The 25,013-nt window shown below is 46.4% G+C and overlaps 1 protein-coding gene and 1 non-coding gene across 2 annotated transcripts in view; one reads left to right on the top strand and one right to left on the bottom strand.

Moving 5' to 3' along the window:
• Positions 1-6,534: 6,534 nt before the first annotated feature.
• SYNGR3 (synaptogyrin 3) overlaps positions 6,535-25,013 on the top strand; it is a 34,184-nt gene continuing 15,705 nt past the window's right edge. The window contains exon 1 of the mRNA XM_075285990.1: positions 6,535-6,875. Within this exon, the coding sequence (XP_075142091.1) occupies positions 6,777-6,875 (99 nt within the window). The 5' untranslated portion in view covers positions 6,535-6,776. The remainder of the gene's footprint in view (positions 6,876-25,013) is intronic.
• On the bottom strand, positions 16,336-16,417 carry TRNAS-CGA (transfer RNA serine (anticodon CGA)). Its single transcript has one exon. It is a non-coding gene; the product is annotated as a tRNA-Ser (tRNA).

The raw sequence follows: 25,013 nt of genomic DNA, 5'->3' as shown, positions 1-25,013 counted from the left end.
GTCCAGCAGAAGACCCCAAATTAGAAGAGTGCTATGGTCTAGTGCCTACGCATTATTAGACGATGGGACGTGGTGGGCTCAAGGATCCTCAGCCCAACACTGAGCAGTGGATCTGTGGTGATCCCAGGTATCAGATATCCACGCAATCGGATATTGACCTATCCTAAGGTCAGGTCATCAATATTTGACTCCTGGAACATCCCTTTAAATCTGGCACTCGGTGCTCCAGAAATCCTGGTAATCTGGCATGAGTCAACAACAGCTCCATACTGGATTACTTGATGGCAGTCCAGTAGATGGTGATGAGTCCATGATGTCCTCAGGACCCAAGTGCTATACCTGTGGGGCTTACATGGCCCCCTGCACAGCAGTACCAGCCTCCTACGTTGCCTCTTCTCCCTTCATATCTGTTTCCATTCTGCCGAATTCACAGCAATTCAGCTCTACCCAGGGCTGTAGCCATAAGGGGTGCAGTAGTGTCAGTCACTACCGGGCCCTGGACCCTGAGGGGGCCCTAAAGGACTCTCAGCCACATAAAATACACTAAATGGCACAAGGTAGGTGGAGGCCCCGTTACAGATTTTGCATTGGAACCCAAATGTTTCAAGTTACGTCTCTGGCTCTACCTTGGATTATCAGAGTTTTGGATTACCATAATCTGAGTTAGGACCTGCTGCCTTCTGCTCATCCAATGCAGGACCAAAAAAAATAGTCCATGCAATGACGGACAACAAAATAAATCAGGTTTGCAGGACTTTTTCACTCCGGATTTGCTAGACCCTGCACAGGACAGAGATTACGACACAGATGTGAGCGAAGCCTTATGTGACTGAAGGTCACTGTGATATTCTGTGGTGTTCATCTACTGCATCGTGTTGTGACCAAAACTGAGAGGAGGAAGACATGTTACAGATAAGACAAATATCGTTATCCGAAAAAGAGGAAATAAAGTAACTGATATCCACGTGCTACGAAAGAGGAACTCCGGACTTACTGCAACAAGAAGAAGATCAGATCTACACAACAGACTGATGAAACAGCAACTCCATGTTGACCACTGAGAACCATTTTGTCTTAGACATAAATAATATCACTACCTGCCTCTGCCACTAGGTGGAGTACACACTGTATGCAGTAAGCTCCTAAGCTCCCTCTAGTGGTGGCTGCAGGCACACATAATGTTATCATGTACTTGTCTGACTATGCAGGGGATTTGGAGCTCTGCATCAGAAAAACTGAATTCCAAAATGTATATTAAGATGATTTTCCATAGGATCGGTAAACAATATACGATTGTGGGTGCGACCGTCAGGTGTTTGAAGAAGGTACAACATTTGGGTGAGCTTTGTACTCTCATCACTGAAGCACAGCGCCGTACTTTGTATAGTGGTAGTACTTGGTATTGCAGCTCATCTTCATCCACTCGAATGGGACTGAGCTGCAAATAGGCTGCATGATGAATAAAGATGATGTCACTGAACTGGAAATGTCGCTCGCCCAGCTGATCTGGATTCCCAATTTTGGACGCCACCAATCAGATATAGATGACCCTAAGGATACCACTATATATTGAGATGAGGAGACGTAAGTCAAAATCAGCCATACTTCTTAAAGCTCCTCCTAGGACGGTCCTATACCATCGTTCAGCCTGATCCTCCTGGTTCATAACCCCTTATTACGATGCCTCTATGGGACTCTTGATCATATTTATTGCGCCTTGTGACGTTCTCTATATGTCAAGCCATAAACATACAATGCGGAGGTGTCAGCGCCATTTAGTAGAGCGCCATTAATAACCGGCGAGACGTCACAGTTATTGATCTCCAGGGGAGACGCTGCTGTTCGTAACGCACAGGATCTCCAGGAAGTCTTCTCCTGGCCGGAGGACGTGAGTCACCGCGGATTGATGAAGATAAACCTGACTTCTGGGTAATGCTGTTACACATCTTCTGTGGGTTCTGGCCATATATCAGACAGTTGTAATGCCCCCGTGACATACAGCAGATGCTGCTACTTATACCTCCAGTGTCTGTCTAACTGGCTCTAGACATCCATCCCGCCCTCTGATGTAGCCTAATGTGAACTTATCTCATGCCCACGCATGTCTGTGTGCAGCCGTTCAGGCAGGGCGATGCCAGCTCAAAGTCATCATGGCCACCCCAGATATCACCATGCTTGTTTTATAGGTTAATCCCTACGTGGCGGGTCCTCATTGTGGCCCCTCGTCCATTACTGAGAGAGGAGAGCAGCTATAAGGAGCGTCGGAGGACCCAGCATGCCTGTGCGTTACATAGACAACTCAGTGTGCACACTGTAATACTTCAGTTCTCCTGTAGAGGAGCTATAGGAAAATTGAACCTTTGTTGCTAAGTTCCTCCTCTATGACTAGGGGATACCTGCCATCATTTTATCCTTAAAGGTTCTCTCTACTATGGATAATTCCTATGACCGTGCTTCCTGTAGCGCCACCACAGGGGAAATGAAGCATGACATGGTGTCTTTAAAATCAATATATTGGACAGGACAGGTCCTCCAAAGAGAGACAGACACACTCTTTGTAACGAATCTCGAAAATGGCCAAGAGATGAGGATTTTGCACAGAGGTCCCCTTTATTAACTCCAAATTACCTGATAGGGCCTTTCTAAATGAGAGAACCTTTAAAGGGATTATGATGACCGCTATTGTCCCTAAGCCACACCTCTCCATGGGTTGCGTGAGCTCCACTGAAATGTATGGGGCTGAGCTGCAGTATCACATACAAGCCATGGACAGGTGTGGCGCTCTTTCGGGGAGAGAGGAGATATGTTCATCCCATCTTGGGACAACCCCTTTAAGGGAATATTACAAATAGATATCAGATACGGATTTCTGGTAACCTTTGTTCTCGCCTAAGGAGAGAACAAAGGTCAATGGAGAGCTGGTGAAGGTTTATTGGTCCTCCATGTTCTTAATAGGTGGTGGTCCAAGACGTAGGATACATTCTGCATGTGAAATATACACTCACCGGCCACTTTATTAGGTACACCATGCTAGTAACGGGTTGGACCCCCTTTTGCCTTCAGAACTGCCTCAATTCTTCGTGGCATAGATACAACAAGGTGCTGGAAGCATTCCTCAGAGATTTTGGTCCATATTGACATGATGGCATCACACAGTTGCCGCAGATTTGTCGGCTGCACATCCCTGATGCGAATCTCCCGTTCCACCACATCCCAAAGATGCTCCTCTATTGGATTGAGATCTGGTGACTGTGGAGGCCATTGGAGTACAGTGAACTCATTGTCATGTTCAAGAAACCAGTCTGAGATGATTCCAGCTTTATGACATGGCATTGCATTATCCTGCTGAAAGTAGCCATCAGATGTTGGGTACATTGTGGTCATAAAGGGATGGACATGGTCAGCAACAATACTCAGGTAGGCTTTGGTGTTGCAACGATGCTCAATTGGTACCAAGGGGCCCAAAGAGTGCCAAGAAAATATTCCCCACACCATGACACCACCACCACCAGCCTGAACCGTTACCGATACAAGGCATGATGGATCCATGCTTTCATGTTGTTGACGCCAAATTCTGACCCTACCATCCGAATATCGCAGCGGAAATCGAGACTCATCAGACCAGGCAACGTTTTTCCAATCTTCAATTGTCCAATTTCGATGAGCTTGTGCAAATTGTAGCCTCAGTTTCCTGTTCTTAGCTGAAAGGAGTGGCACCCGGTGTGGTCTTCTGCTGCTGTAGCCCATCTGCCTCAAAGTTGGACGTACTGTGCGGCGTTCAGAGATGCTCTTCTGGCTACCTTGGTTGTAACGGGTGGCTATTTGAGTCACTGTTGCCTTTCTATCAGCTCGAACCAGTCTGGCCATTCTCCTCTGACCTCTGGCATCAACAACGCATTTCCGCCCCCCACAGAACTGCCGCTCACTGGATGTTTTTTCTTTTTCGGACCATTCTCTGTAAACCCTAGAGATGGTTGTGCGTGAAAATCCCAGTAGATCAGCAGTTTCTGAAATACTCAGACCAGCCCTTCTGGCACCAACAACCATGCCACGTTCAAAAGCACTCAAATCACCTTTCTTCCCCATACTGATGCTCGGTTTGAACTGCAGGAGATTGTCTTGACCATGTCTACATGCCTAAATGCACTGAGTTGCCGCCATGTGATTGGCTGATTAGAAATTAAGTGTTAACGAGCAGTTGGACAGGTGTACCTAATAAAGTCGCCGGTGAGTGTAGATGGCAGGTGATACTGTGATACCATACTGTCACCGGGAAGAACACAAACACAATGGAGGGGATGTATTAAAAGGCCCAGATTGATTTGTCCTACTCAGGATAGGTCAGCAGTATGTGATTTGTTGTGGTCCGACACCTGGAACCCTCACAGATCAGCTGTTCTGGCCGTCTCAGTGGATGGGGAGCCTGAGCAAACTATACAAGCAATAGGATCGGTTCAGCAATATCCTATATACAGTGGATGGGGCTGCTGCTCCCCTCCTATTACTTGTATAGGAACAGACTGTAACATCTGACTACTGGGACGGCTGATCTGTGCAGGGTCCAGGTGTCAGACCCCCACAGATCACATAGTTATAATTTACTATCTTGAAGATGAAGGCCGGAAAGCCCCTTTAAGACTGCCGTTTCCTCCAGCAATCTTAATATAGACGTCCCTGACTGTCACGAGGCTTGTCTGAATTATTAAGATGTCTTAAGATGCCTCCTTATAGATCAGTCAGGAACCTGTATAGCTCAGTCAGTTTTCTGGTGTGAATTATATGTCCGGCCGTCCCAACTCTCTCTCCAAAAAGTGACAGACAAGGCACAGGAGGAGCCACGTTCTGCATTTTTGGGCTGTGGGCCAAAGATGGGCAACAATTACACCCGTCTACAGCAGAGTGGAGTTCTCCTTTAAGGTCGCCTCTGTATATAGATAAAGATATCAGGATCCATTCATTCCCTCTACAGATGGGGTTGACCTAATCATGCAAGACTTAGCTCTCTGAGAACATCCCCTTTAAGAAAAAAATCTATGTTATAACCTCCATCCCTGGCAGAATGATGGCTCTGGATACGGTTCTCCGGTGACCTGGGTGCGGGTCTGTGGATGGTAATAATACATGTACATGAAAGTGATAGGAAAGCCTGGATATAAAAGGTGCCGTCATACCAGGAAGCTGGAGAGTCACATTAGGCTTCACGCCCCAGTTTTTTAACCAGTTGCCAAGATCTGGGATTTTCCCGACCTTCTCATGCCAATCCTTCCTCTTATAGCTGTGACCTGCACATATTATATGATCATATTGTGGGAACCTTGTGATGTCCGATGGCTGCCCGTCAATGGAGATCCATGTCCCCTGCATCGGGGGAAGGTCTTCAGCTGCAATGTGTCCATTCACTGACAGCAAGCAACACCTTCCCAGAAATACTTGGTACACGTCTAAGACTTCAGGACCACCATGATTTCACATGATCACGAAGGTGTCTTGGTGGGTCTGGGGCTGAGGTTAAGTCCCAAGAAGAGGAGAAAGAGAAGACATTAAATGCCTGGATTTGACCTTCATCCCTCCAAAACTACCAGGGTAGGAGTGTATGGCGGTAGTATAGGGGAAGTAACAGGTCTGCATAGGAGCTGTATACACCAAACGATGGGAGATTTTTTTCTGTTTGCAAAATTAAGGGGATTTGCAGGTAAATTAATGGATCACCATCCCCTTAGGTGGGGGATCTGATACCCACGCGATTGAAGAGGCCGCAGCATATAGACTGCAGTCTCTTCACAGAATGCACAGCGCCATACATTGTATAGTGGTTGTACTTGGTATTGCGGCTCAGCCCCATTCACTTCAACAGGACTGAGCCGAGAAGAGGACGTGTGACCAATGAATGTGACATCACATGGCCAGCGATGAGGTGTTGGTACCAGATCAAACAGGTGATCAGCCGATCCTGCGTGTAGGAACACTGTTGGTCTTCAATGGATAACCCCTTTAAGTGTAGGATCGACCACTCCAGTGCCTTCCACTCCATTCCATGAGTGACATAGGACTATGGAGGCCATAGTGGTCATGTACGATACGAGAAAAATAGGGATTTACTGTCCAGTCATCATTATTATTACTGGGTTATGCCGGATTTACCAGAAATGACAGATTATCGGAATTATAATTTTACGTCACCAGCGCAACAGATAGCGAGCGATTCTAAAGATTATAGATGAGTCTAGGACAATGAAACGATGGAAATCCGCTCCTCACTAGTCACTGGCTACTGATGGATTGGAATGATTTTTCTGGTAGCCATATATGTGTATGGGATCAGGTACCCTCACCCTACATGCTTAACCCATTGATACCAGGGTGAAGGTGGCTTTTGCCATGGAATCAGTGCGGTAGGAGGGATGGTGATGGTGTGAAGGGGGAGATAAGGGAAAGACAGAGGAACTGTGTGGAGGATGATAAGAAGAAGAAGAAGAAGAAGATGAGGAGGAGGGGAGGAGGAGAGTGAAATATATGGAAGGAGAGATAGGGGAGGAGGGAGGAGGCGCCACAGCTGAGGCTGTAATGCTCAGCCAGCACCATAGACAGAGACTGCGAGAGCATAGGGAGAGGGACTGAGAGCAGAGAAGAGGAAGGGTCTGCAAGAGGGAGAGAGAGGAGGGGAGGGTGAAGGAAGGACTGACAGACAGGCAGACAGGCGGCGGCGGGATCCTACCAAGGGCAGGGGGCTGTAGGACAAGGAGTGCAAGCAGGTGCCGAGCAGTGACACTGCAGACATGGAAGGAGCTTCATTTGGAGCTGGCAGAGCAGGAGGAGGCTTTGACCCTATAGAATTCCTGAAACAGCCCCAGACCATCCTGAGGATAGCATCCTGGGTAAGTGAGGACCACTCATGGTCAACTCTGTACAATAGAGCTGCAATCCGTCAGCCTGGGGTGGGATTGTAATCTGGTACCGGGGATCCTGGGCTAGTGAGGTCCATTGTGATGGCCACTTATTATTAGCCGTGCATAGACAATAGACACTCCTGTCTGCAATGCTAAAGAGCGGTGATACCGCCGCTAACGTCTACCGTGGCCTTTCCAATAGGTTTCTGATGAGGACGCTATAATGAGGCTGCTGGAGTCACACCATTCACCTTGTGTTAGTCAGGGGGCTTCAGCTTCTCCCGTCACCTGTGCTATAGTATGGGCTGCGAATATAAATGTGGCATCAAAGCCGGTGGACTAGTGCCCTATACCGGTCATACACTGGCGGAATAGAGAGAGGGGAGACATAGGCTTATATTATACCAGTATATACTAAGAACAACATTATATAGTAAGAAGATGCTTATGTTATATCATCTCTATGAAGAATAATCCTATATTATACCATTATAGAGTAACAGGACGCTTATATCATTCTCTTATATGAAAAGGTTTAGATTATATATCATGTATACTAAGAATAATCCTATATTATATCATTAGATATTTACAGGATACTTAGATTATATCATTATATATTAAGAAAATGCTTAGATTATATCATTATATACCAAGAAGATGAATATTATATTGTGTCATCATATACTAAGGCCAGAATTATATTATACCAAGAGGATGCTTATAGGATAGCAGTATATACTAAGAAGATGATTATATTATATTATATTATACTGACAGCAAGCCTATATTATAGCATTGCATACTAAGGACAAGCCTATATTATACCATTATGTATTAAAGACATGCTCACTGTATATTACAGTATTATATACTAAGGACAAGCCTATATTATATTATATCATTACATATTAAGGACAAACCTATATTATATCATTACATATTAAGGACAAGCTCACTGTATATAAGGACAAGCCTATATTATATCATTACATACTAAGGACAAGCCTATATTATATCATTACATATTAAGGACAAGCTCACTGTATATTACAGCATTATATACTAAGGACAAGCCTATATTATATCATTACCTACCAAAGACATCCTTTTCTTATACCAGTATATACTAGAAGCATGCATATATGATACCACTGTATACTAATGACCTGCTTACAGTATATTATACCATTATTCACTATATTATACCAAAGTTGCATATTTTACCGTTGTCTGCTTACGTTATACCAGTAGTGAATACATTATACCATTATATTCTATGCACATGCCTATAGTATACCGTTACACACTACAAAGATGCTTATATTATACTATATTATAATATTATTGTGTACTACGACCCTGCTTGTGTTACACCGTCCTATCCTATAGGCTTTTGTTATAGCATTCATCCTTTTGCTATACCGTGCCATGTTATACCATCTTCTTCTGTTGCACCTTGCCATTCTATTCTGTGGGCATCCCATAATAAGCCCCTCTATAATAAGGACATGCTTATGTCATACCATCCTATAATAAGCTTATGCTGTTTGTATTATTGCATTATGGTCTATGCCTCTATAACAAGGGATTGCTTATGTTATAAGATTGATTTAGCACGGTGATCCCCGCAGATAGTAATAAGGGTTAGCAGACATTTTTATTGCCCCCTCCTCTGTTTGTTCATTGGATCAGCAGTAGCGATGGGATCCTGATCATATAGGAGGAGGGGGGCGATGTGCTCTGTGTGCATAGTGGGAATCATACAGTGTTTGCTAAGTGTAGTATTTATCGTATTATACATGGTCCTGGGCCCCAGATCCTGGCTCACCTGTCTTTTATATCATCTTATATTACACGCTCCCTGCCCCCACCCACGACAGGTCAGTTTTCATTCCTTTCGGTTTCGTAGTCATTTACTGTAAATCCTGGAATAGATTATCATTATTTTCCTGCTGCGTTTCCTGGATACAACGATTAATTAGCGCATCGATTGATTCCTAAATTGTCGATACATCATGGAAGCAACACAAGGTCCTAAAGAGCGGCAGTGTGATATTATGTAGGTGCAGACAGATAGACGGATCAATGGGGGTCTCCTGGGGTGAAATTGATCAGGGGACGAACAAGACGCCTGGAAAATACAATGAGTTCAATAAATTCTGTTCTTTAGGCCATAATCCATGATGTTATTATGTTTATTTTTGTCCGATATTATGTTCTGAGAGTTTTCATGACATGCTCAGTGCAGAGAGGGGGAGGAGATGTGGCAGTGACATCATCTACTGTCAATAATGTTGACAGATATTTCCTATGTGATGTAAATGAGGTGACTGCTGCAAAGAAAACCCATCCAGAATTGGCAATTGTCTGCATATTAGTAGGCTTAGTGGTCAGAGTGAAAATTGCAGGATATAGGACTTTATTTAAATTATAAATAGTGATATGGAAAACATATGAAGCAGCTAGAAAAGGTTCATACTATTGCATGTATATGTGTTGGAAAGTGTTTTTTGCATCTCATATACATCAGTGAGGTCCAAATTCCCCTCACACCAATCATTTTGCCATGTAGGGGGCTTTAATAGGTGCAGAAATATATCTGTGTAACCACAAACTGATGAAGCAATGCAAAGATACTTATCTTTTTATGACCATGCAAGTCAGCCTTAGGTGCACTGGGGACGGGGCCTGATTTGCCAAATTTGCCTATAGACAGTCTCAAGTGCTCCTGCTCTCCTCTGTTATAAGTGCCTATTGACTCCCCTTTAGCTGTGATTAACATTTTTAGCCTCTGTTTACATCTCAGCTGTCTGTAGGCAAATCAGGCCCCGCCCCTGGTGCAGAATAATTTGCATATTGTAAAAAGATTATCACTGCATTGCTTCATTGGTTTTTGGCCACAAAGGTATGGAGTTTTTTTTTCTCCAAAAAGCCCCTTCCTGGCACAATTATTATGAGGCATTTTGGACAGAATCCCTTTAGGGGGGGGGGGGGGTGTCATAAATAGCAGCTGGACAGCGACATAGAAAACACAATTTAACAGCAGTGGTAGCTCAGCTGTGGAGTACTGTCTATGATGGTGCTGAGATTTCCTGCTGTGAGTGAGGCAGAGAGAGCTGCTCCATTCAGTATATGGGCACAAAATAATGGTTGCAGAAGAGGTGAGATAGGGAGTAGGTCCCATGTACATAGCAGCATAGCTAGCTTGAAATTATTTGGAAATGTTGGTCATCCTATTAGGGTTACACTCTGTTCAATACTGAAAACGGGAAGGGGAGTAGCATTCTACTGATCTTGTAGGAAGATTCATCCACAGGTTAAGTGGTTCTTGATCAGTGTCGGACTGAGGTTCCCTGGGCCCGCCATAGGTCCACCTATCAACAACCCCTAGGACCAGAGTATTCAAACTTGGGTGTCTACTGGTGGACCATTACTGGACCATTACTCCGGAGAATCTCATGGTACTCTGGTGGGCCATCCTGTCACTGTTCCTGGCCTAAAGGCTTATGGTTCCCAGTGTTGGAAGCATAGAAGTGGCACTTGTGCCCATCATTTACTGGCTATAACATTGCCCTCTAGATTAGAGCTGGCATTTATATAGTACCCTAATAAAAGGGCTTGCATTGACATCAGGTCCCCTTTAAGGATAAGGTTTAGTCTGCCTGGTCTATAATGTCGTATTGCTTCAGACCAAAACATGGTGGCAGGGGTGGGGTCAAGTAGAGCCACAACATGAAGCCCTTGAACCTCAATGTAAATCTGTACTGCAGAATGTGTTTGTGGTGCGGGTTTGCCTTTTGGTCTACACACCTATGGAATATAGAGTTGTCAGCTCGAAGCCAAACACATTTCACAAGTGTCATGTTAGCACAGACAGTAGAAAACAAGTGGCAGTGAGCACCGCGAGTGTTTACCCAGCCGCTTGTCACATGATCCGTCCAGTCTGGCGTATTATATCGGTACTTTCCAAGTCTGTATCAGTAATAACTATTACTCTGCATAACAGGTGCTTTGCTGTAGCTGAATAAAGTACTTAAAGGGGAATTCCACCTTCATTGGTACATTCCCTACAAGTGGCTATAAGCACCTATACAGCTCTATAGGTGAGCCAAATAACCTGATGCAGCCGAATATAGGGTCAGATTTACTAATCCTGCCTACATTATATTTAGTACAAGTTTAGATTAGACAGCACTGTTACCAATGGGGTGTGCGGCTGCGCGGCCCAATACCTTCCAGAACCCCCATGCCCCGTCTCAGTAAGTGTGAATGCCCAAGCATGACAATGGGCGCCATCTTTACTTTAACTTTAGTAGTGATGGAGGAGCTCATTGGTGTTATGGGCATTGTCTTATGGGACCTTACCCGGCCCCCTAACCACTCCGCTCAACAGCTGCCAAGTCTTAGAGGGAACATTGGCGGGCAACTTAAATTGCGATATCAATGGGGCTCCATATGGCGGCACACAGAGTGTCTACAACTTTACATAGGAGAGGGAATCTCCTTTCTTGGACATAAGTAGCCTTAGAGAGGTTATCAGAGGTCAGACGGCCGGCTGTCCATTGGATAGGTGATGAAAGTGTGCGACTTCCCTAAAAGTTTGTCGTCCTTTAGATCTAATGCAACATTTGGTCGCAAGGTAGTTGAGGTAGTATCACAGAACGAGTGATTATGAAGATAATCTTGTTTCCCTTAGTCCTAACAGCGGCACAATGTGGGGTATTTCTGCCCCTGTGTGCTGGTAGGACAGGCAGATATTTAATTAGCCAATCAAATGCGTGGCAGGCCCTATAAGAGGGCACAAGAACCTCCCCTCTGCGTGTAAATACAAAAGTACCTCCATTACATTTATATACAGTTTTATACATAAGATATGATTCCCAGGGTGGGAAATCTTGTGCCGCTGTTAGGACTAAGGGAAACAAGATTATCTTCATAATCACTCGTTCCCTGTCGTCCTCAACAGCGGCACAATGTGGGGATATAGCAAGCAGGTCCCCAAGATGGGTGGGACAAACCCATGACCGATCTTAAACTGGTCTGGGCAAAGGCAGTGGAATCTGCCACTTGGTCCTTCAGGCGGTAATGCCGAATGAAGGTGGATTCAGATGCCCAAGAGGCAGCTGCATATATTTGGTCCACAGACAAAGAACTTCTTTCTGCCCGAGAAGTGGACACTGCCCTGGTTGAATGGGCATGAAGGAAAGATGGAGCCGACAGCCCTTGGGCTGGGATATTGTAGCTTTGGCGGCTTTGGCGCCCTTGTTTTTCCCCGTGTAGCTGACCAACAGGTTTTCAGTCCACCTAAAGGGGCGAGTGCGCTGCAAGTAGATCTGCAGGCATCTAACCACATCCAGCTTGTGCCATCTTTCTTCTTCAGCAGAAGAAGGGAACGGAAAAAATACTGGAAGGGAAATCAGTTGGTTCCTGTTTACAGCAGATGGCACCTTGGGACGAAACCCAGGGAGGAACCTAAGCTGTACATGGTCAGAGAAAAAGGTGGTATATGGCTCCTCAGCGGACAAAGCTTGTAGTTCACTAACGCGTTTGGCAGTTGTGACTGCCAATAGCAGCGCCATTTTGCCGGTTAGCGACTTGAGGGAGACCTCTTCCAGAGGTTCTAAGGCCGGCCACATAGGGCGTTCAGGACCGGAATAAGGTCCCATTGGTGGACAGGGGTGTTTACCACCGGTCTCAGCCTAGTTGCCCCTTTAATAAAGGTGCTCACTAAAGGATCCTGAGACAAACGCCTCCCCAGATAGGCGGACAGGGCCGCTACGTGTACCTTGAGTGTGGCCGCAGCAAGACCTCTGTCTAGTCCGTCTTGAAGGAAGTCCAGGATCGCCTCCGTAGGGGGATCGGTGGAGTCCACTTGATGCTGCAGACACCAGGCATTAAAGATGTTACCTATTCGACGGTAGTTCCTGTTAGTCGAATCTGCTCTGGCGCTGGATAGGGTCTTCAAGACGGCTTGTGACAGTCCTCTATTTCTCAATAGGGACTGGTCAACCTCCAGGCTGTCAGGTTGAGTCTCCTCAGATCCTGGCATCTCAGCTCTCCTTGGGTTACCAGGTCTGGGAGTGGGGGAAGCCTCCAATATATGCCCTGACTCATTTGTATGAGCTGAGCAAACCAAGCCCTTTTTGGCCAGAACGGGATTATGGCTATTCCCGAGGCTTGGTCCTGTCTTATTTTTATCAATACCTTCGGTATGATTGGAATTGGAGGGAATATGTAAAACAGCCTGAACCTCCATGGGATGGACAGGGCATCCACCGCCAAGGGATTGTCCTCCTGGTACAGAGAGCAGAAGGTCCCCACCTTGGCGTTGAGTCGGGTAGCCATAAGATCGACCTCCGGGAGACCCCATCTCTGGACGATCTGTTGAAATACGTCTGGATTGAGAGACCATTCTCCTGATACGGTAATACCCTGACTCAGCTGATCCGCTACTATGTTCAGGGAGCCCTTTATGTGAACAGCGGATAACTGGACCAGATTCTTCTCCGCCTAGGCAAATATGAGATTCGTCTCTCTCAGCAAGGTTGGTGACCTGGTGCCCCCTTGTTTGTTTATATAGACTACCACCGTCATATTGTCTGACCGGTTTTTGACAGACTTGCCTTTCAATTCTGGGGCAAAGTGTACTAGGGCCAGGTACACTGCTCTGAGTTCCTTGAGATTGGATGACCCCAGCTCCGGACATCTCCATCGTCCTTGTACAGTTTTGTCTTGACAATGGGCTCCCCATCCCCACTGGGATGCATCTGTTGTCAACAGGGTCCACACTGTCGGGACCGTGGACCTTCCGTCTTTCAGGTGTATCCACCATCTGAGGGAAAGACGGGTAGCGGGAGAAAGGCAGATCTTCTTGTGCAATCCCCGTGGAGACCTGTTCCAGGTTCTCAACACTTCCATCTGCAGGGGACGCAAATGCCATAAAGTCCAAGGCACCGCCCTGGCCGAGGATGACATCAGGCCCAGGACTCTCATGGCGGTCCGGATGGTTACCTGCCGAGTGCGCAATAGGAATCGTGCACTGGCTTGGATTCTTTCCTTCCTTGGACTGGAGAGGAAGATCTGCATCGCTTCTGAATCCACTATAAATCCGAGGAATTTTCTTCAGGTGGATGGAACGATTTCGGACTTCTCCCAATTGATAATCCTAACTCCTGTAGGAAGTTGATGGCAAGGTTGAGCTGCTGGAGGAGGGCAGCAGGAGACTGAGCTTTCAGTAGCCAGTCGTCTAGATAAGGGACGATGAAAAGACCCTGAAGTCTGAGGGCCGCGGCGACCGGAGAAATCACCTTGGTGAATACCAGTGGGGCGGATGTGATGCCGAATGGCAGAGCTGTGAATTGATAGTGCTCCCTGTGGCCGGCCATAGCGACGGCAATCCTGAGGAACTTCCTGTGGAAATGAGCAATGGGGACATGTAGATAGGCGTCCTTCAAATCGAGGGTAACCATCACCTCTCCTGGCTGAAGAAACACAGCCACGGAATCCACGGTTTCCATTCGAAATGACCTCTTCCTGATAAACCGATTGAGGTACCTCAGATCTATTATCATCCTCCAGCCCCCGGTGAACTTGGGGACCAGAAAGACGGGGGAGTAGACTCCCAGACCGAGGTCTGAGGCTGGTACCTTCTCCAGGGCGCCCTTGGTAACATATTCGGCAACCAAGGCTTCTAGACTGGCCTGCTGAGAAGGTGGAAGAGTTTGGGTGGAAACGATCCGATCTGGAGGTGGAAGATGAAAGTCGATGTGATACCCGTGTTGTATGATCTTCAACACCCATGGGTCTTGGATATGGGTGAACCATGCTCTGGAAAAGGAGGAAAGACGTCCTCCCAGGAAGGGGGGCCACAGGGAGCTGCCCCACGTCAAAACTCAGGCTTCCTCTTGGTGTCCTCCTTGGAAGCGCCACGACCAGCTCCCCTAGGGCGATATCTAAAATGCCGTTGTTGGGAAGGGCGTCTATAATTAGAGGAAGAATCTCTGCCTCTAGAGGGAGCACGTCTGCCCCTGGATGCTTGAGGTAGGGACCTTCCCCTACCTTCAGCTAATCCCTCCATAATGGCGTCTAAGCTTTGGCCAGACACCCTTCCCGGCTCAAAGGGGAGAGCACAGAGTGCTGCTTTAGACGCAAAATCTGCCCGCCAAGGCTTTAGCCAAAGGGGTCTACGGGCCGCAGTAGACAACGCCATAGATTTGGCGGAGATTTTTAATTGATGGCAGGAGGATTCCGCCAAATAATCTGCAGCCCTATGAACTCTTTTCATAGAGGCCAGAATCTCATCTCTGTCTACGCCCAAGTCTATATCCCGTTCCAAGGCGGCTAAGCGGTTGCGCAAAAAGTCACCAACCATAGAGGAGGCTATGGCCACAGAGGCTTGCGCGGAGGAAGCTGAGTAGACCTTCTTCAGAACGGAGTCCGCCCTACGATTCAGAGGGTCCTGAAGATTTGAACCATCTTCCAAGGGCACCAGGGTTCTGCGGGACAGCTTTGCTACGGCCAAATCCACCTTCGGGGGAGGCCCCCAGGAATCCCACTGGGTAGTGTTAATAGGAAACAAACTCTTGAAGATCCTGGAAAGCGAATGTCCTTTCTCTGGCTGTTTCCACTGCTGCGCCATAAGGTCGGTCAGCGTGGCGTCCGCATGGAAGGCAATATGTCCCCCAGAGGCAGACGTGGAGGCTTCCCCGTCAACATCTCGGCCCACTGTAGACCGGATGGACTTCAGCAGCCTGCCCGTTTGTTCATAATGGAACGCAGTTCTGCTGGAATAACTGAGTCGTCCTCGGAGGAATCATCCTCTGCCACCCGCAGGTGTTACAAGGGGGGGGGGGAGAGACGAGGAACGGAGCTCAGAGCATGGTCTCCTGGTGAGCTGAGACAAGGTGCAATGGATCCCTTTGAGGGAATCATCCTGCAAAACAAAAAGGAGAGTACAAGCAAGGGAAAAACTATTTACCCAAGCGATGCCCAACCTCACCATCTCCTTGACCCATGCCATCATATCTCTGGGAGAGGGCTCCACAGGTGGAGGACCTCTGCACCCGCGACAACGGGCCCACTCATAGCCTGAAAATAGGCAAGTTATAGGACCAGTAGTACCCCGCAGGGCACAACCTTTCAAGCCGCTACCTACCATCAGGGAGCGGTGTGTCGCAATCAAAGCAGGAAAGATGTTTCCTCTTGGAAGAGGTTTTCCTCCTACCATCCCCAGGAGGGGTAGTAGAGGATGACATATCCTACAGAGAGAGATAATAGACCATGCAACACTGTCACCATGACATCATACCAGCTTTTAAAAAAAGGGTAAATCTTACCAGGTCCTGTAGACCGGACAGAGAGGTGACTTGGCGCCCAACGTGCGACCCGAACCCACGACCTTGAGATTAAGAGTCTCATGCTCTACCGACTGAGCTAGCCGGGCTGGCGCTGTGAACAGGATCTGAACCTGTGCGGGGAGACCCCATTGGATTTCGAGTCCAAAACCTTAACCACTCGGCCATCACAGCCGGTTCCCAATAAAGTTTGCAAACTGGAAAAGAGTTCAAGATCAATGAACACCACAATCGCACGCCTTCAGCAGATACTGCAGGAAGGTCTCTGACACCAGGCCAGCCAGCCTCTTAATTCTGGCCGGCTGGAAGTGGGCGGAGCCACAATCAAAGCAGGTGAGGCAACCTGCCCAGACAACTAACCCTGTAATCAGGGGTCTGCAAAGATATACATTCCCCCCCACCAAGAGGCCCTTAACACGGGCACTTACCCCCACATCTCCCCGTCTTTTCCGGCCTTTAATAAGGCCTGAATCTTCCCTGAGTGAGCGGCCGCCAGCGCCAGGCCGTTGCCATGGCGCTATGATACTTCCGGCGAGACCGGAAGTGCGCGCTTACAGAGGCCGGCGGGGAACAGGATACACAACAGTGTGGTTCCACCCGCCGGCAGTCCGCGCGGCCACCAGAGGCGGCATGCGGAGTCCCCGGACTCTCACCAAAATGTCAGGTAAGTCACAAGGAACAGGGGAAGCGGAGGAGAGGGGGGGCAGGGGGGATAGAGGGGGGTAGCCACACATGGCTAACAAGCACCTTCTCCCCGCAGGGCACAGAAGGTGACAAGAAGAAAACAACCGCTCAGGAGGTGAGTGATCCTGCTGAGCTTCTCAAAGAGGACACAAGTCCTCCCACCTGTCCTCTGTCCACACAGGACAGAAAAAAACACGCAGAGGGGAGGTTCTTGTGCCCTCTTATAGGGCCTGCCACGCATTTGATTGGCTAATTAAATATCCGCCTGTCCTACCAGCACACAGGGGCAGAAATACCCCACATTGTGCCGCTGTTGAGGACGACAGGGAACTACTGTGTCTCATACACTGCCTCCTCGTTTCCATAGGATAGTTCAGTGTCTGATCACTTGGGGTCCAACCACTGGGACCCCTTCCCCTATCACCATAATGATGGCTTCATGTCCCCTGTTTAAATGGACCAATAGTTGCACGTGTTCCCTGACACTTCATTCAGTCTCTATGGTAGTGATGAGGAGAGTAAAGTCCAAATCAGTCCCATAGACTTGAATGGGTCAGCAGATTTATTCAAATGGAAGATATGTGACCACCATTCTCAGGATGGGAGACCCAGTGGTGCAACCCCCAAAGATCAGACACTTGATATGGATAGGCAATATGTTTGCAATGTCCTACAGTGTGGGGAGGACACTAAGGCCCAAAGGTTGGCTCCTCACTCCTTCCGTATCATGGTGACTTTGGCAACAAACCTCTTCCAGGTCCTGGGATGGCACAGTGGAAACACCTTGGTGAAGGTAGAGGCTCCCCCGGGGCTCTTCCTCCAGTAGGTCTCCTGAGTATTGGTGCTTTGGGGAGCCATTGATGGGGGCTGCAAATGAGCCTCAGGAGATATAGCGGTAGTTGAACAGGCGACGCTTGTGGCACACTTTATTCATATGGAAACAGAGTTCTTTTAGCAAACTGTATCACATAATGGACACTCTTCAAACATGGATGGAAGTGGCTTCTGCTCCTCATTCCATCCTGTAGTCTTCTGTACCTTTCTAACATGGCGAATATGGGGCAACCCTGAACTTGGTCCTGTGTTTTGGGCAAATGCAGGGCCAGTTTCAGCCATGGATCATGAGGTTCCTCACCGTTATTCAGAGGTGATATTCTCTCGGCCATCCGGTTCTATGAGCTGTGGGGCCTGATTACATGGGGAAGACAATCTGGGCCTAAATACCACTAACTAGAGAGGTGAAGGTGCTCTCCAAAACATATCTGTCCTACCCTGCAGGTAACGTCGTATTGGTCTTCACAGTAACAGCCCAAACTGGTTGCGGGGGTTTGGTTGTTAGGCTATGGGTAACCGCAGTGGAAATACCGGTCCTGCTTACACTGCAGCAATAAACCTCATAAAAGGGGGGAAACGTGATCATAACAATTATATATAACATTGTACCACAAGGAAGATTTATAGAAACTGCCATTTTTAATGTCAATCTTCATAACCCTGCAGCCATCAGAGGTTGCACCTGATTTGTGACAAGGAGCATGACGTCTTATAAATGAAGTGCACACTTGGCCAGGCCGGGCACCTGGAGGGAAATCTATGTCAGGCCTCGTTCACATCTGCGTTGGAATTCCGTTCGAAGGAGTCTGCCTGGGGACAGAATATACCGAACGCAGATGGCAGTGAAAGCACACGGACCTCATAGACTATAATGGGGTCCGTGTGCTTGCCGTGCAACCTCTGCATGGAACATGCGGACAGGAAAGTACCGTACTTCACAATCTACTTTCCTGTCCGAATGACTCGTGCGGAGATCTCGCGGCAAGCGCACGGACAACATTATAATCTATGGGATCCGTGTGCTCTCACTGCACACCGCTTAGCTAACGCCTACGGTAGCCCATTCGGGGGGGACATTCTAGGAAAACCCCTGTAAAAAAAAATGTAATTCTCGCCTTAGGTTTATTGGCTAACACTATCAGATAAGCCTTTTAACCCCTGCTATGGACAGCCATTGTTGTTAGGGAGATATAAAGGACCAGGACCCATAGCACCAATCAGATTACAGCTCTCATTCTCCAAAGGGCCTCTATAACATGAGAGCTGCGATCTGATTGGTTGGTAGGGGACGCGGACCACTTTTCCTTTGCACTAGTGTTGATAAAGCTTTTTCATTGTGTGTACCGTGCTATGGAATATGCCGGCGCTATGTACATGACAATACATACATCAGAGCGTGCAGGAGGGTAGTATTTACCCAGCATGCAATGTGGAGGCCTAACAAGTGTGCTGGGCCTAGACAGCTCCGATGTGACATGGCCCATGGGCTATTAGAGGGTCGATCTATTAGGACCTTAGTTTATCTCCATCCAAGGTCATGTGAATGTCATTGTACGTCCTCACAATCGGCCGTCCATTATATATTTATAATAGTTCAGTCCTGAGTGATGTTATTTAGGCTCTGGTCCATGTGTACATTAAAGTGCATTTAAAGGGGAAGGCCACATCTGCTTGTGCATTAGGGAGATGGGATTTTTTGACAGCCTGACGTTATTTCAGGCAAGACCTCGCTGTCTTCCTGGAAACAGGAGTGGTGTCAGCGGCTGGTCGAGGCGTGCTGTGTGTCCATGACATCAGTGAATGTCACTCGCTGCCTACTGGCGCATAGTAATCAGGATTCCATACTACAGCCGGCCGGGATGATGGGTGCAGGAGACAAATCCCACAGCTGCGAAATATACCCGTGCTGCAGCTCCCTATAGCATAGACAACAGGCCATGACTAAAGAGCATGTGAATCCGCTTCTGGGAAAGCTGGGTGACAAAAATGTGCAGCCTATACAGCTCCCACAGGGGTTGTCACCCAGCTTTTCTACTATCCTGACTGATTGTTTAGCTATTCTGGACAACAGGAAAGCTGGGTAACCACCAGGGGCCACGTGTGCAGAAAAGCTGGGGGGGGGGGGGGGGGGTTGCAGGTTTGCTGCAGTTTTTCAAGACAAGGCCAGGAGTTTATTTTAAAGCCACCCCTGGCTCAAAAATAGAAGCAAAATCTGCAGTAAAAACATCACTTTACGGCAAAATCTGCAAAAATGTAACATATGCAGATTTTGTGGAAAGCATGTGGCAGAATATGGAGGTTTTTCTCCGCAGCATTTTTCGTTAAGTTATACTTTGCGTTTTAATTCTCCTTATGAGGGTGCAAAATAACGCGGCGTATACGAGACTAACTCCCATTGAAATCAATGGGAGCGTATACGGCGCTCAAAATCTCACACGGCGTATACGTGCCAGGTCACGCGGCACGTTACTCTGTGTGAATGCACCCTTATTTACATCTGTATAGAAAGCACTAGAGATTCCGCAGCTAAAATTTTGCACATGTTCAGTTTTTTATACTGCGTTTTTGCAGATGATAGAGCAGGGGCGCTAGGAGGGGGTCAGGGATTGGGATTAACCCTCTGTTCCTCCGCATCGGAGGCCAAAAACTTTAATTTTTCTGTAGCATGTGTGTATGCATTATTACATACATGATTATGTATTCAAGTCGCTGTTCACATTATGTTATACCGCTGTATTTGGCATATGCACCAGAAAGCACCTGGCACGCCTAACTATGTGGTGTAGTTTGATCTAGTTTAGTATCCTTTGGGCATATTCTGAGCCTCTATGCATTGGCATACATGGAAGAGTGGAGTAAACTACACAATCACATGCAGAGACATATAGTATAAAATGTATACAGTGTGGAGTCACATGGACTATATATAGCGGAAAATATTCCCAACCTGCACATCCAATGGAAGGCGCAATCTATACAGAGCTTCACTTACTTATAGTCTCACATTTTCAGCTAGCAAAGATACGTTAGTTATCTTAGCAGTATATAGTAAAGCCTTAAAGGGGTTGTCCGGGCCCAAAATTGATTTTTCATACTAATGACTTATGCACAGGATAGGTCATCTGTACGTGATCTGTGGGCCCTGCACCGATCACATATATATATATATACAGTCCTATGAAAAAGTTTGGGCACCCCTATTAATCTTAATCATTTTTAGTTCTAAATATTTTGGTATTTGCAACAGCCATTTCAGTTTGATATATCTAATAACTGATGGACACAGTAATATTTCAGGATTGAAATGAGGTTTATTGTACTAACAGAAAATGTGCAATATGCATTAAACCAAAATTTGACCGGTGCAAAAGTATGGGCACCTCAACAGAAAAGTGACATTAATATTTAGTAGATCCTCCTTTTGCAAAGATAACAGCCACTAGTCGCTTCCTGTAGCTTTTAATCAGTTCCTGGATCCTGGATAAAGGTATTTTGGACAAACAATTCAAGTTCAGTTAAGTTAGATGGTCGCCGAGCATGGACAGCCCGCTTCAAATCATCCCACAGATGTTCAATGATATTCAGGTCTGGGGACTGGGATGGCCATTCCAGAACATTGTAATTGTTCCTCTGCATGAATGCCTGAGGATTTGGAGCGGTGTTTTGGATCATTGTCTTGCTGAAATATCCATCCCCGGCGTAACTTCAACTTCGTCACTGATTCTTGAACATTATTCTCAAGAATCTGCTGATACTGAGTGGAATCCATGCGACTCTCAACTTTAACAAGATTCCCGATGCCGGCATTGGCCTCACAGCCCCAAAGCATGATGGAACCTCCACCAAATTTTACAGTGGGTAGCATGTGTTTTTCTTGGAATGCTGTTTCTTTTTGGACGCCATGCATAACGCCTTTTTTTATAACCAAACAACTCAATTTTTGTTTCCAAAATGAAGCTGCCTTGTCCAAATGTGCTTTTTCATACCTCAGGCAACTCTATTTGTGGCGTACGTGCAGAAACGGCTTCTTTCTCATCACTCTCCCATACAGCTTCTCCTTGTGCAAAGTGCGCTGTATAGTTGACCGATGCACAGTGACACCATCTGCAGCAAGATGATGCTGCAGCTCTTTGGAGGTGGTCTGTGGATTGTCCTTGACTGTTCTCACCATTCTTCTTCTCTGCCTTTCTGATATTTTTCTTGGCCTGCCACTTCTGGGCTTAACAAGAACTGTCCCTGTGGTCTTCCATTTCCTTACTATGTTCCTCACAGTGGAAACTGACAGGTTAAATCTCTGAGACAACGTTTTGTATCCTTCCCCTGAACAACTATGTTGAACAATCTTTGTTTTCAGATCATTTGAAGCGGGCTGTCCATGTTCGGCGACCATCAAACTTACCTGAACTTGAATTGTTTTGTAGAAAGAAATGGTCCAAAATACCTTCATCCAGGATCCAGGAACTGATTAAAAGCTACAGGAAGCGACTAGTGGCTGTTATCTTTGCAAAAGGAGGATGTACTAAATATTAATGTCACTTTTCTGTTGAGGTGCCCATATTTTTGCACCGGTCAAATTTTGGTTTAATGCATATTGCGCATTTTCTGTTAGTACAATAAACCTCATTTCAATCCTGAAATATTACTGTGTCCATCAGTTATTAGATATATCAAACTGAAATGGCTGTTGCAAACACCAAAATATTTAGAACTAAAAATGATTAAGATTAATAGAGGTGCCCAAACTTTTTCATAGGACTGTATATATATATATATATATATATATATATATATATATATATATATAGAGCGCCGTCATATTCCGCAGCGCTGTACAGACATTGCCAATCACTGTCCCATATAGGACTCACAATTTACATTCCCTATCAATATGTCTTATAGAGCCGATAACAAAATGAACATTTGGAAGCCTTCCAGTGTCTGCTGCGCTCGGATCCCTTTGTGCATAACAATTACCTGTTTGTTAATGCTAGGGGGTAGGTAAACACTTTGGGAAATAAAGAACTCCCTTAGCAAAGCACAATTTAATAAAAGTAATGCAGACACTTTACCCGGCTGGTGCTGGATCATATATACAGAGAAGTGAGCTAGTACTGCTCCTATAGCTGAGTCCAGAAGGTTACAGCGGCCATTGTTACAACTATGGAGCTATCACTTTGTCACAGAGTCAGCCAGGCTTCCTAGAAACGCACAGATCCTGATTTTTCCTTCCAACTACCTATCTCTACCCTATCTTCTTTCTGTGGCACTTCTTTAAAGAAGCACTCCAGTATAAATGTGTTTTTGACCGCTCCCCTATCTGAAAAGAGCCTGTATGTAGTGTAATGTCATTGAATACCATATTTACAGCTTTAGGTTATGTGCTCCACTGTTAAGCACAGATTTCTTCACTGCTCCTCTGATACAGTGTTACCTATATGAACAGAAGTTGAGATTGATAATACAAATCTATTAGAGCCTCAGCCTGACTCCTTTAGACCTGCATTTATACAGGAACGCCCTATGCATAAGAGGAGCAGAAAGGAGGTCAGCGCTCTGGTAGGGAGCACATAACTTCACAAAAAGCTATTAGTTCCTCTGAAAGTGTTCTCTCTATGAACAGAAATTTAGACTCAAAGACAGAGCCTTGCATTTATACAGGATATCCAACCATGGACCAGTTCAAACTTCCACCAACAGTGTAGGGAAAATGAAAGAAATCCGCGCTTACCGACTTTATTCTTTGCCAATAGACCTTTATTAAAACCTTCCACTCACACAACGCGTTTCGAAACCTATAGCTGGTTTCTTCCTCAGGTGTACATAAGGGTAGTAAAAGAACAACATGCCCCCTCCATATATATATACAAATGACCGGGACAAGGAAAAAGCTATTAGTTCCTCTGAAAGTGTTCTCTCTATGAACAGAAATTTAGACTCAAAGACAGAGCCTTGCATTTATACAGGGACACTGTGTGCATCGGGAAAAGCACAGAAGAGCTCAGTACTCTGGAGGGGAACACATATCTTATTAAGGCTGGGTTCATACCAGTGCTTGGATTCCATTCAAGGATACCGTCCTCGAATCTGCTTAGGATTGGCCATACTTCACATTCTTCATACTGGTGATCAGTAAGCTTGTAGTGCAGGGGTAGGGAACCTTTGGCTCTCCAGCTGCTGTGAAACTACAACTCCCAGCATGCTCCATTCACTTCCATGGGAGTTCCCAGAACATTAGAACCAGTATGCATGCTGGGAGTTGTAGTTTTGCAACAGCTGGAGAGCCGTACGTTCCCTACCCCTGTTGTAGTGGGTAGGGTCCGCTATCAATAATACATTGATGGACTACCCTTATAAGTTCTCTTCACTGAAAGCAAACCTAGATCTTGCCTGTAATTGATGGATTTGAAATAGAGAGAATATTGTGTAATGTTTTTATGTTACCTGGTGCCCAAAGGGACCCCCGGTGGAGCAGTATACAGTCCCCATACAGTTGTCCCCACAGTATACAGTCTCTCACCAGGTTCCTTCACAGTATACATGGTATACAGTCCGCCATCAGGTGCTGAACAGTCTACAGTTCCCCTCAAAGTGCCCTCAAAGTTGTTATTGGCCCTTCCAGATGCCCATGGCATGATGGATCAGGCAAAAAAGAAACTAATACTCACCTCTCCCTATTTCCTCGCTGTTCTCTCCTGTCTCTGCTTCTGAAACCTTCAGGGAGTAGCAGGCACAATGTAAGTGATGACTTTGCATTGCACCTACCACTCCCAAGACACCAGGAGCAAAAGAAAGGGGCCGAATGGTGAAGCAGGAAGCTGATGGCTCCCTGCATAACCATCGTATTCAAGTCATCCGCTTCTTCTGGACTGGGATAGCGGGACAGGCCCGGAATCCTGGACGGTTGAGAGGTATGTGATTAGCTTCTTATACAATAGGGTTAATATGGCCTGAGGCCTCGTACCGCGATCATGCAGGACGCTTCTTTTTTCAGGTGGAATTTATTCTAACTAAAAATCTTCCATGTGAACATTCCCTGTCCACCTGAATTTTTGCACCATCCTTACGTCTGACACTCATAGGGGCACATTTATGAAAACCGGTATTCAATACCATACTGACACCCCCCATGGCGAGGGTGGTGTAATAAGGGAAAACGTTGCTATTTTTCGCCTAAAAACCCGACTTACACTTAAAATTGTGACCTTTTTCATGCCGTGCATGCCAGAAAACTGATAAATCCGCTCCAGAGAGC

The sequence above is a fragment of the Leptodactylus fuscus genome, chromosome 8 (assembly GCF_031893055.1).
Source record: "Leptodactylus fuscus isolate aLepFus1 chromosome 8, aLepFus1.hap2, whole genome shotgun sequence".
In the NCBI taxonomy this organism is placed as follows: Eukaryota; Metazoa; Chordata; class Amphibia; order Anura; family Leptodactylidae; genus Leptodactylus; species Leptodactylus fuscus.
This window is presented reverse-complemented; position numbering and strand designations above follow the sequence as displayed.